At 36.7% G+C, this 13,818-nt stretch overlaps 1 protein-coding gene across 2 annotated transcripts; it reads right to left on the bottom strand.

The window, feature by feature from the left end:
* Positions 1-2,067: 2,067 nt before the first annotated feature.
* LOC132275357 (phytochrome B) lies at positions 2,068-13,186 on the bottom strand. Of its 2 annotated transcripts, XM_059776824.1 has the most exons (4): positions 10,746-13,126; positions 8,887-9,694; positions 7,149-7,442; positions 2,068-2,717 (listed from the first exon to the last, which is right to left on the bottom strand). In XM_059776824.1, the coding sequence occupies exons 1-4, from the start codon at positions 12,811-12,813 to the stop codon at positions 2,498-2,500; spliced, it is 3,390 nt and encodes a 1,129-aa protein (XP_059632807.1). In that variant the 5' UTR covers positions 12,814-13,126; the 3' UTR covers positions 2,068-2,497. The 2 variants fall into 2 exon arrangements, with proteins under 2 accessions (XP_059632807.1, XP_059632808.1); XM_059776825.1 differs by lacking the exons at positions 2,068-2,717; positions 7,149-7,442 and adding an exon at positions 7,777-8,365 and having other exon boundaries at positions 10,746-13,186.
* Between the last annotated feature and the right edge of the window lie 632 nt (positions 13,187-13,818).

Genomic DNA, 13,818 nt, shown 5'->3' with positions numbered 1-13,818 from the left:
GATGAAACATTTTGGCAGGATGTTATAATGAATAGAACCGATGGGTTATTTTCATGCTTAGATTAATTAATTTTTGAATTGCCCATATATGGATTGGACCTACTTCATTATAATACTTCACCTAACCAGAATAAAATAACCAAATGTTACAATTTAATGTTGATGAGAACCCTCCATATATCATTGGACGAAAATCACAGGAAAAGAAGTTTAAAGCAATTGTGGGTTTAATTAGTTTTTTTAAAAATAAATAATTAATAATTGATTGCCAATCACTTTAAATTCTTATAAGGGTATTCAAGCAAACTCTAACTATACGTAAGGGTATTCAAACAAACTCTATCGTCTGTAAATTAAAAGATTAAAATTTATTTTTATTGAATTTTGAACCAAAGACACGAGAGAAGAATTAATTTTATGAATGGAACTAACTTGTGCAAGCAATTAGTGGTTTTCTTAATTTAAAAGTTAAATGTGTGGAGGAAGGCACATGCATACATGTGCAACAAGATGGGATTCTATATTAGGTTAAAATTGTCTCATTTAGAAAAGATGAGTTTGCTTAGGGGAAATTAAGAAGCATCATAGGGAAGCATATTTGTTTCCACTCTTCATCTACAAGAATCCTACTAGTGCAACCTAACCTACCTTTTCAATAAAATTGAAACATACCTAAATGCATGTTATGTTTGGTTTTGTGGACGATTAAGTTGTTTTCTCTCAGATTGACCGTTACCAATGCACGCTTAGCCTATATGATATAAGTTTTAAAAAAAAGTTGAATGTTCGAGTTATGAAAATAATAATAATAATAATAATAATAAAATAAAATAAAATAGGGGTAGAAATGTTTATTCTTCATTCCTTCAATTTATGGCTTTGCATGCTACTAGTTATTGTCCTCCTTTTCTTACCCTCCTATTGTTTTTCCCACTTTCTTTGTTCTTATCCTTATTTTACGGCTTAACTTAGGAGGCAAGAGAGAGGTACGGTACCACATATCTCTCCCTAACATGTTTTGCGTGCACAGCATTATTTAAGGGCGTGCACGCACACAATTATGTACATGATAGAGACAAACCTTGAAACTTGTTCTCATACACACTTGTAGTCAATCTAACATTAATAATCATAATATAACCAGGCCACAAGTTGAAATATTATAGTACTTATCTCCATTCATGGAACAGTCTAGACGCTCTGCATCTAAACTCACTATTGACCTGGAAAGTTCACCTGCATGCTCATCAAACAGCTACGGTTATTGGGTTTTAAAACTAATCAATATTACAAACAAATTTTCAATTTTATACATATATATATATAACGTGAGGGTGGACTTTGCCTTCTTCCACTGTAATATGAAAGTCACAGGTTTGAAATCAAAAAAAGCCTCTCTATATAATGATAGACCGTGTCCATCTACCCATCCTAAACCCTACCCTGGTGCACTAAGCTATCATATTTATGTATATAAGATATACTTTATTCATATTAAATTTTCAATATACTTTATTCATATTAATTTTTCCACTTCAACTGTCTCTATTAGAGTAACATCTAGGCTTCTATGTAAATTCATTCTCTCTTTAAACTGACATCAGTGGGTCATTTAGCTGGTTTTGAAAGGGGTTGCCCTTCCATCCTAAATCATCAGCTTTGACTGTTCGAAGCAATACAGTAGGGCTGAGGTCACTGGATTTAGCATACTTGAGAGATTTCCTGCATTGGGCTTACAAACTAGGTGTGCCATATTACTAATCTGTATGGGGACAGCATGTATGAACCTATTCTAAACTTAGAAAACCCTAGTCTACATCGCGTATTATCGGGTTGTTGATCAAGATGCCAAGAAACCACCGGTAAATGAACAGTGTGTACGGGTTGATGATCAAGATGCCAAGAAACCACCGGTAAATGAACAGCGTGTACCCGATGGATGCCAATAACAGTGAACAGGGGAATTAGATAAGAGGCATCAGAATCATGGCTAATGACCTACCCCAAGTAGCCATTAGAAATGTCCAATTGTGAGACAAGTAGACAACCCTACCTGCTAACAAAAACTGGATCAAGATAATAGGTTTATTACTTTATTACAATGATAAAATAGGAGAGAGGGCTCATCAGGGACTATCTCCAAAGCAGTAACTGTTACATAGTTATCTTTGGAGCTCAGGAACACATTACATTTAAAATATACAAGTATGTGATATGAAGATCTGGACGATCATCAGACGTAACCTCATTAGTGCAATCTTAGACATACACCTTGGGTCAAAATTTAACTACTCACTTGACACAATTGTTGAATGGAACAACGTCAAAAGGGTGTTGGCAAACCGGTAGGGGTGAACGAAAGTTAAACCGGCTCAAATGCTGACTTGGGAGGCTTTAACACAAGTAGCAAACTTTGTACTTCATCTTATGCAACCATCCGCAAAAGTGCCGAAGATAAACACCGGGAGTGATGTCTCAGTTTGACTTTAAGGAGGACCTAGCCAACACTCTTCGAGCTACTTTGAGTTGTGGGAAGTTCGAGGATAACAAGAAAATAGCATCTTTCTGACTCTCTGATATATTGGACTTCACCTTTCATAAGCTTTAAGATCTTCCTGCACATGCCCAGCCCTAGGCCTTCCTGAGTCGCCCATCGACTGCCATGAAACATATCTTGAACCAGTTCAGGAGGAAGACCTTCACCGGGGCATACAATCCTTCATAAAAAATACAGATATTAGTTAAGTACGAGTCTAGCACGTTAATCAGTTCCGTGTTACTAAACATAACTAACAAAATAACTTGTGTAACATGCATTCTCTAAGTGGTTATCACTTGGACTTCAGTCCTGTATATAATTATACTGTATAACATTAATCCAATGCAGATGTTCTACCTTAGACTATGCAAACAGAAAGTACGAAATGAACTACTCCGAATACCCAACTAAGTTCTGCATCAGATATTAATGGAAGTTTTGGCACAAAGGGTCTCGCTTATATAGTTGTGTTGTTACAACTGGTAGATCGGCTAGCTAAGATTACGCCATTTATCTATCTATATTATATTATATATAAAGGCGCCAACTCAAAGTTGCTTCACAAATCAAAGTAACAGATATCAAGTTACATAAGAAATTTAGCTATAATGTTATATATGGTGTGCAAATTTGGAACTTATTAGGATCAAGAGTTCACATCCTTGTAAACTATGTCATGGTATATGGGAATGAAATTGTTTAAATCTCCCAGTAACAATTAGTTAAAACATATACTATATAGTATCAATATGAACAAAGATTGAAGTAGACATTAGCTTGGCTAAATTTCATTTGGGTTCCTTAAGACTTCAACAATAAAAATTATTGCCTTAGCCCATTCCATGATAAACTTGAGGTCAGCTTCAAGTCTCCATAGGTGAAGCCCCATATTAGTTGTCCATCTATAATGTGTTATCGTGTTGTATTGAGAACTCTGTCCGGTGAGGTTATCCATGGGCAAAGGTACCTCGAAGACGGGGAGGGATGCAACAAGAATAAGAAAGTGTTAATCGCTCAGACTCGTGATCCTTGTCTCTCTTTATCACGCTATTGACTAACACAACCAAAATGACATTCAGTAACTAACAATAATTAGTTGATGGGATAATCTGGACTATCGGAATGTCACCAGGGGTCCAGAACAACATGGTAAATGAATCAGAAAACATTCACGAATGGATGAGTGGGCAAAACGCTGAGTTATCCAGCTTCAAAAAATAAACCAGAATAAATCAAGAGAGGACAAAGAACAATATTTGTTGTAAAAAGGAGCATATAAAGCGACTTAACCCTTCTGGAAATATCAAGGATATCAAGTATGATTCAAAAAAATATTAGCAACACCTAAACTATCCATGCATTATTGAACTAAAAGCCAGACAATTGTCTTGCATCAATGATAAAACTAGTGAGCACAAAACAGGTTACGGGGTTTAAGAACAAATGAAAAACATTGTTGCAATTCCTACAAGTCTACAACACAGAAACAAGAGCCCCCAATATAGGCTGAACACTCTTGCTTGAGATCACACCTTTCGGCCCCAAGCAACTAGTACCGTGATTTCTTCCAGGCTGCTGTCTTGTCTATCAATTCTATTTTGCGACGTTTTACATCTGCAAGTCCCCTACATTTTGTTTTCAGTTTTCATACCAGCAACTAAATGACGAACTTACATCATAAAACAGCAATACATCAATAAAGAACTGTGTTCCCAACTACAATAGAAATTCCTTCTAGCTGAAGAGTGGACAATCTCATTTGCATCATAGGAACTGACCAAATAATCACTAGCGTCCTGAATCTGTCAATGACATTAAATTCAATCTAGTCTCCTTAGGCCAGTAATAATATGTTGAGTAGATTGGCTCAAAAACTAACTCAATGCGGAATTTTTTCTTAGTCAACCTCAAATTGATGTTAAAAATATATTTAAAATAATCCTTCAGAAGGACCATCATACTCCTAAAGTTGAAGTGTTTCATTCTTATCTTCTATCTAATCTGGATAATCCTTGTACTCAAGATTAACTAAAGGAAAGTAGTATAAGAAACTTAAATACAAAAGATCCAACAAATGATGGTGTTTGCAGGCAAAAGAGGAGATACAGCTCTGATGCAGCCCACTGATTTAATTAAATTTAATAAGGCTGTTACTCATAAAAATAAAAATAAAAAGAAATCTAATAAGGCTTCATTATGGGCTAAGATTTTATTTTTATGGAGAAATATATGCACTAATAACCATGGAATTTCAAGAAAATTAAATACAAAGCAAATATGGTTCGAAGAGACCCAGAAGAAAGTTTCAATGAAACAATTCACTGCAAGGAGAAACTGGTTTAGGCACAATTTTTTAGGAACTGAATGATTTTGCTCGAAAAGAGTTTTAATGAGTAATTCCAAATAATTAATCCATCATATCTTAACACAACTAAAATAATCTGTAGCTCATACTATCAACAAAGATTCTCGTCTCCAAATAATTAATCCATCCTATCTTACCCACTTGAGCCAACCCCTTGGGGTTGATAAAGCACCATCCATTGCGTATAGGCTTTCTTCCCACTCTTAGATAAAGCACAATAGTATCCATAGACTTTCTAACATGTCACATATCAACTATAACCTGCAGAAAAGTCTATTACTTACAGCTGTTTATAACAAAGACACAAGAAGCAATGAAACATACATGGCTCCTTGGACCATGTCAAAAAGCTCTTATGATCATACTAAACACCTGAACCCCCTAATTATTGATATTTACCCTCAGAGCTGTTAAAGTATGTAGATGGTTTTTTAGATGATTGGTTTATGATATCTAATTGATACCAGATATCTAAGAAGCACGGACACGGATACGGGACACGAATACGACACGACACCGACATGGTGACATGGCAAATCCAAAAAAATTAGGACACGGACACAGCGAATAGTATATATATATATATATATATATGATGTAGTACTTTAAAAATTACTGAGTGTTACTATTTTTCATCAACCTCACAATGAAAAAAAAAACACAAATCAAAACTCATAACTAATAAACTATAAAAGAACAATGTTGCAGAATTATAAAACCAAATAAAAAATAAGACATTAGAATAATAACTAGTATCATTTAATCATCATTGCAACTTTACTCCAAATAAAAAAGCATAGACAGAAAGGACTATTAACATTCATGACTTTACTGTTAGCACTTAACATTCACAAAAACCTAAAGGCTAGTCCCCAAAAAAGATACAAAAACAAGTCAGTGTACTATCATCTATTCCCATCCATCATTTGACCTAGGACTTTTACCATTTACAATACCGAAAGGGTAGTACAAAACAAAAAAAAAAAAAAAAGAACTTATCAGCATTCAAAAAAAAAAAAATTCCAGAAGTGTCCATGCCGTGTCCGTGTCCGTGTCCGCGGAGTATCCGTGCCGTGTCCAAGACGTGTCCGTGCCGTGTCCGAAAATTCAAAAAAAATAAAAAATTCCAGACACGTTTTTTGGCGTGTCCGACACGTGTCGAGGCGTGTCCGACGCGTGTCCGTATCCGACACGTGTCGAACACGGATTCTTCGCTCATTTTGGAGTGTCCGTGCTTCCTAGCCAGATATACATATGCATAACATAAATATATAGGCATCCCAGAAAGTGCCAAAAGTCTTTTTTAGTGAATTCTACAGTCGATAAAAATATTCATATTCCAACCATTGATCCCAACAGAAATTGTACCGCCTTGACTAAAATCAATTACTTCTTTTTTTCCTGTTCCGAAACTACAATTTCATTACAATATGGTTCAATTGAACTCTAAAGTTTCTCTTCATAACCATCGCGTTGATATGGAAAAACCTCTTGGCTTTCTATCACCCGAGAAAACTCAAAAATGTCAATTGACTGATAGAAACAATATGTATCGGTTTGTGCAGGGAAAAAATATCTTTAACTGAAAAAACTACAGATTGATCAAAACATAAAGATGAAATAAAGATTTCCTAGCAATGCACGTATCCATTTTTTAGATGCAACAATAAAAATAAGAATAATAATAATAAACACAACAGCTGTGTCCATGTACATAGTTCATACATGAGAAAACTCTATGCAGCATGTTTTGGTACACTTCAGAGTACCCAGATTCAACCGTTACCCTACTGGGAAATAATATTATTACAGTTACTTCATGCACCTTCACATGCAAACCATATTCTATGCTTCCCAATAGACCATCAGGTTGTATAGTGTTACATATAGATGATACTCGTTTAAATCGAAGATTATCAAACATGATGTAATAACTCAATGCAAAGAAAGAGAAATGATTTGGTCCAACTAAGATACCAACTCAAACACATAATCACCTTTAATATCGAGCTAAATGTGCTAATATTTAGTTTCAAGCAAAAGATTAATTGACAGTAAAATTTTCCTACTCGTATAAGAAAATTACTACAAAGTACATAATTCTACAAATGATTCATAAGACTTTTACCGGGAAAAGACAGAAGGACCATCGTAGAAATTGCATTTTCATAAAATTAAAAAAGAAAAATAACAATAATCATCATATAATTCGAAGAGATAAAAAGTAACGCGAGGCTGGCATACCTTATTTCAATATGCACAATACTTATTCCATCAGAAATTTGCTTGAATCTTGGTTGAACGTGAATCTCTACCCAACCTTCAGGAGAAGGTGCGTAATGCACCATATTCAACAAGAAATCGGCCAATACCTGTTGAATTCTACCTTGATCACCATAAACAGTCAATGTTTTGATCTCTTCTGGAATATCTCGGATCAATTGCAGACCTCTTTCTCTCAGTAATATCATTACTTGGCTAACAACAGCATCTATGACACTCCCAAGTAAAAATTCATCCTTCTCAAGCTCTAATGAACTAATACCAGAGAACAATTGAATGATTAGATCATGTCTTTCCCATTGTCAAAGTAATGCTAAAGGTCTAAAAAGTTATTAATACAAAAATTATAGGACCATTGCTTAGCACAATGGCAAAAGCTTGGGCTAACATCTGTGGCAATGCAGGTTCAAGTCTGAGAACACACTTAGTGCAAAATAATATCAAAGATAAGATTTGCCTTTATCTTTCCCTCCTAGCAACCCGCATAGACAGAGCCAGCACTGGGTAGTGGTAAAAAATTTATTAAATAAATAACGAAAATGCTCTTGATTATTTTAAAAAATCTTTGAAACCACAAGAATAGAAGGGGAAAAAAAAAAATCAAACTATCATCTGAATTTGAAACAAATTCACAATAGAGCAACTCCACTGGAAATGAAAAATAGAATTCATGTAGTTGACTTAATTGCCAGATATAAGGATTGCTTCAGTTGAAGGCAAATCTTTCTAAATATTAAATAACTTAGTTCTCTTTGAAATATAAAATATCGCAGGACTCCTTGAACAAAAGTAAACAAGCTAATATAAAATTTTTGAAGAAGAAGTAGGAAAAAAAATATATATATATATATATTTGAAGAACAACTTTGGGTTTGTGGCACTCCAATTACACATTGTTAAATAAATGGAAAGATAAAAAAAACGGTAACATATTTGACTAAAATCACAATCAGATATAGCAAGTTGGGATTTTTCATAACCTAATACAGTTGTGTAGTTAAGAAAAATAAAGGTCTAGTCCTATGCATAGTTATGAGCCACAAACAATGGATTAGCAAAGGGAATTTATAAGGTGAATCATTAGATTCAGAGATTTCTAGCCCGGATCTCGAATAGGTAAATCTCGCTAAGATCCCTCTTTGCTATCTCCCAAACATAGTCAATCTCTGAAAGTACCACTGTCAAAGTAACAAAGAGCTATTCAAAGGTTGTCATACATCTATCAACTATATACCTACGAAATGCAGTAGATGCTAATCTAAAAATTACAAGCAAGATTATATGTCATGTTCCTCCACTATTTGCAAAAACTAAATTAAGAGATGTTATGCCAAGACTTGCTAAGATCCCTGTTTGCCATCTCCCATATATAATCAATCTCTGAAAGTACCACTGTCACAGTAACAGAGAGCTATTCAAAGGTTGTCATACATCTATCAACTATATTCCTATGAAATGCAATAGATGCTAATCTAAAAATTACAAGTAAGATTTGATGTCATGTTCCTCCACTGTTCGCATGCACTAAAGTAAGAAATGTTATGCCAAGGCTTTAAGTCTCAATATGGAAATCTTCCCCAGGGACAAACAAATGTTTAGGTGTCCACGAACCAAAAGGCACAGAAACATTTCTTCATGCATCTCATCTATTTTAAATTTAAACAAATAAGTAATAATAACAAACTCAACAGAAACTTACCCATCTTCAATGCACTCCAGATCGACATCCGCTATGATCTTCAACATCTGCTTCTCGCAAGCAGCACTTGTCTCAAGAAACTGTTTTTGATCTTCAGACAAGTCTGTAGCCTCCAAAAGCGAATTAGTAAAGCGTATACCACTTAAAGGATTCTTTATTTCCTGGCAAATGTAAGCCAACTCTTTCATCCTCGCAAAGTGTTTCTTCTCCTGATGCCGCTGGACTTCCAAAGTTTGCTGCAATTCAGGACTCGCAATCTGCAGGAAACAGAAGGCTCCAATAATATGGCTGTCCATGTTAACCCTCTTATTTGCTGTCAAGAGAGTTTGCACATATTTTCCATTTCGGTCAAAGAATGAAAATGGGAATTTTTCTGTATCCTGGCCTCCAACAGCATTGTGCAAGCTAATCATGAATTTTGTCAAAGCATCTGGGCCTTTGAGCCGACAGCAACTGCCAAAAATCTCCCCAACCAACATCTTCCCAATTATGTCCCCTCTGGTCCATCCAGTAAGTTTTTCCATGGCAGTGTTCCACTCGGAGCAAATTGTGTTCTCATCTGAAGCAAATATAGGTGGGATCAGAGGGTTGGGACTATGTACGATAGCCTTGTAATCACCTTGTATGTGGATAAATTTGTCCATTACCACTTTCTGGCCAGTAACATCCTGACCGACGAAGCATACCCCAACTATATTATTTGTGTAGTCCTTGCTAGAGCAAGCATTGACCACCACAAAAACAGCCTTCTTTTCTTGTTCAGAGCCAAATGTCCTCAACTTTATTTCCACATTCTTGTCTTCTTCACCTGCATTAATTAAGCATTAGTAATTCAGGAAGGAAAAAAAAATGAATTAGTAACAAATATCCACAATTTTTTTCCCTAGTTAATATCTACAAATTCTATTATCAAAATCCATGTACTTACTAATATATCAAATAGCCACCATGCATCATCCTTCGAAAAACATCCAAATTTTTCACACTGCTATTCTTGGACACCCTATGCTAAGTTGCCCTGCCAATATGTATCAATTTCAGTCTAGTAACACTCGGAATAACCTATGGAAAGATACCCTAATTTTAGTAATTCTTGTGTTGGATACCAAAATCTATGTTAAGGTTGTAATGTTGGATAACTCGTGCTGCTGTTGAACATGGCCACTTGTGCCAATATCTCTATTTGCATAGCTTGTAGCATGAACAATTTGGAAGTACACCTTCATTAGCAACAACCACATAAAAGGACATCTATGAGGGTTTTTTTTTCTTTTCTTTTCTTTTCTTTTTTTTTTTGGAAGAATACAGATTTGTGCTCAACCTGAAAAGAGGTGAACATAGATACCCTCTCTCAAAGAATTTCATGGACCCAAAGGGGAAGGCCTCACTCTCTATTGCTGAGAAGTCTAGGACCATAACCCGAGTCTCTAGCATAGAGTAGCACAAGGCCTAAAATAGATCTAGAGGGCAGTGAATAGATATTGTCCAATTTCAACTAACAATAATTGATTTTTAAATCATCACAAATTTATTTAGAGCGCAGCACTGTAAATCGATTAAGCATAGGGAGCAGAAATAAATAAATCATTCAACCACACAAAAACACACGATTTTACGTGAAAAACACCCAAATACACTATGAGAGTAATATTACAGCTAGGTTATCAGTTCTCAAACCCTAAAACCCCTGGTTCGACTCCATCTACGTCACACTTACATTTTATAGAGTGTACTTGGGCCCGTTCAGTGCAAATATATGACAGAATTCGACTACTGCATTTCCATGGGATTTGAAAAAGCAACCCCTTAATAAATTTCTAGGATTAATAGGAATAATAAATATTAAAAGTGAGAATTACCTTTTAAAGCATGGTTTAGAAGCTTGTCGACTGTTTCTTCGGACTCTTTATGAACAAGGTCGTGAACCAAGGACTTCCCCATAGCTTCCTCAATGGGTAAGCCTGTCAACTCTGCGACCTTCGCATTCCACCCATTTATGCTTCCATTAATATCAACACCAAATATGGGAGCAGTTGCAGTCTCTATCAACCTAACCATCTCTCTTGCAACCGAGCTGAGCTCATCCATCCCTTGCACCTCCAAATCCCCAAGCTGGGCATCTATTACAGCCTTAGAATTGCTTCCCTCGGCATCTTTAAATGAGTCTCGCAGAATAAGCTGTAATGAGTGAATTGCATCCATTTCCGCATTTTCCCATGGCAAACTCCGGCTCTTAACCATTTCTAGAAATGCTTTGAATGAAGTACGTGGATGCATCCTCAGCCCATCATCTTTGTCCTCTGGATGATGCTTTGCACCACCCCACCTGATCTCTTTTGCTGTGTGGGACCGGAACCAGAATAGGAAATCTCTTGAAGTGATATAAGCAACAGCCATCCCACAAACTGCATCTCCAAGTGAAGCTGCCCCAGGGTACCCTGCATCAGCCAAACTGTCGGTGCTCAAACCAGTCGAATCCCCATGGAAAGCCAACAGCCACTCCACAATATCCTTTATCTGGGCTTCACTGGGGGTCACACCTAACGGATAATACTTACCTCGGTAGTAAAGAGCAGCCCCATCACACTTCACAAGGTCCATAATACTGGGGCTTTGAGCGACAATACCCATTGGAGAGTCCCGAAGGAGCATGTCACACAAGAGGGTTTGGGTCCTTAAAACGCGTTTCTCCAGTAACTGTGTTGCCAACTGCAACTCCATGTTCAATTGGAGTCCAAAGGCCTGCATTAGGAACTCAAGAGCATAACGGAGTGGGAACGGAATACACCGAGCAGAAGTGTGATGGCAAACAACCAGACCCCAAAGCCTCGTTGAGTTTCTACCCCCAGCACCTTCCTCATCATTTGCATTAATAATAACCGCCATGGCTAACGAGGCAATTGATCCCATGTTAGCCATGTACTGTGCATGGCAACCGTGAGGAGCCCGAAGTGTTGAACCAACCAAACACAGAGGCTGCATTAGTGCTTCATCCTGAATCACCCGAACCGGTGTTGCATTGCAATCCACAATCATCCTAACCCGACTCTGCTTAAACAAAAACCTCGATGCTTGAGGAATATCAGTGGCAGGATAGTGCAAACCAAGATATGGTTCCAAATCTGGTCTCCTGCTCTCGGCCACAACCTCACCATGCTCATCCTCATGAAACTTATACACCATAACCCGATCATACCCAGTAAGCTCCCTCACATTCACAACAACAGTATCACACAAAAGCTGAATATCCCCGCCTGGAAGTGCTTGCAAATTTGAAATTGCTCGCACTGCCAGCTTCTGGGATTGCACAGCCCCAGCAATAGACATGGCAGGGTCCTCTGTCCTTGCAGGCTCTAAATCTATCACTACCCCTACATCAATTCTATGCAAAATTGCATAGAAAGCCTTCCCAGAATTCTTGGAATGTATCCAAACTGGGTTCAACAGAGTGATTTCGCGTGACACAAACGCCCTTTCAAGCAAAACTGCGCTCGAAGAACTAAAAAGTGTACGGACATCGGTCCCAATTGTGAGAATCTCTGGTTTCTCCAGAGTCGGGACCGATTGCGGGGTGAGACCCAGCAATTCTCGGGCATTTTCACTGAAAGCGATGACCCGAAAAGTGACCTCGTCGACGGCAATCGTACCACCGAAGGGTTGAATATGCCCTCCTCTTTGAATTTTGGACAAGTAAGCAGTGATTTGTTGTTCTGGAACAGACTGTGGGGTTGTTCTAATGGACTGTGAGTAGTCGAACGACTTACCTGACCCGCCGGACTGTTCGTACACGGCGTGAAGACGAGCATCGGCAGTGTACTGAGCGACGGCTCTGCTAATTGAGTCTCTAACATTACTTGGACCTGAAGACTGACCTTGACCTTGACCTTGGTGTTGATGGGTATGAGTTGCTCTGCTTCCTGAAGCCATTTCTTCGTCTTTTTACTGCTTCAGTGTGGTTGTGGGATTGAATTGTAAATGAAAAATGGGTCTGAAACCCTAACGCAAATGAAGATGTTGGGTTGGAGTGGAATAATCTTAAGGGAAGATCATGAGCTGAACGATGTGTCTGATATATGTGATCGGATTGTACACACTTCACAGTTTATATAGTGGTGTGGCGTTCAGAGGGTTGGTTTTTTTTAATGGCCTTTGAGAGAGAAAAAAGTTGTCTGGTTTGCTCATTGTTTGATGAGGGGTTGTTTTGGATTTTGTAAAATATTTATATAGTGGTGTGGCGTTCAGAGGGTTGGTTTTTTTTAATGGCCTTTGAGAGAGAAAAAAGTTGTCTGGTTTGCTCATTGTTTGATGAGGGGTTGTTTTGGATTTTGTAAAATTGTTATTTATTTCTTGTGTTATTTATTTATTTATTTATTTTATTGCAAAATCACCTAGAGTGTATTTGGTACTTATTTTCTCGTGTTTTTATTATTTTCTTGTGTGTTTTTTTCAGAAAATTTTTATAGAGTTTTGCAGAGTTTATAATTAGATATAGATATTTAGGTGAATGGTCAATTTTATGTTACTCAAATGTATCTTAACCTTTCATAAGAAATTTTTTTGTATTTTTTTTAGAAAATTTTAGAATTAAATGGAGTTTAGCAGAATTTATTATTAACTATTGATATTTAGGTGAATGGTCGGTTGCTTAACTATTGATATTTAAGTGAATGGTCGGTTGCTTATTAGTCAAACGTATCTTAACCGTTTATTAAAAAAAAAAATATACTTATATATTACCCAATAATTTCATTCGTAACATTATCATTTTTAGAGAAGTCCATCCATCAAAGATACTAATTTAATAAGTCTAATTGTAGAAGTATGCAACGATTTAATGTTTTAGAGGTGTGTATTTATCAAAGATACTAATTTTATAGGTGTAATTATGAATTTAGTATTCAATACAAGCTTACCGCTGTAACGTATGTAAAG

The sequence above is a fragment of the Cornus florida genome, unplaced genomic scaffold (genome assembly GCF_030987335.1).
Source record: "Cornus florida cultivar Cherokee Brave unplaced genomic scaffold, ASM3098733v1 CherokeeBrave_3.0.0_Hap2_Chr09, whole genome shotgun sequence".
In the NCBI taxonomy this organism is placed as follows: Eukaryota; Viridiplantae; Streptophyta; class Magnoliopsida; order Cornales; family Cornaceae; genus Cornus; species Cornus florida.
The sequence above is the reverse complement of the archived record's forward strand: the minus strand, read 5'-3'. Positions and strand labels throughout refer to the sequence as shown.

Coding starts and splice junctions, on each gene's coding strand:
- LOC132275357 (XM_059776824.1), bottom strand. CDS start 12,813: ATGGCTTCAGGAAGCAGAGCAACTCATACCCATCAACACCAAGGTCAA. Junction 9,695..10,745: donor TCTAAACCATGCTTTAAAAG/GTAATTCTCACT, acceptor TAATTAATGCAG/GTGAAGAAGACAAGAATGTG. Junction 7,443..8,886: donor CTGGAGTGCATTGAAGATGG/GTAAGTTTCTGT, acceptor CTCTGGTATTAG/TTCATTAGAGCTTGAGAAGG.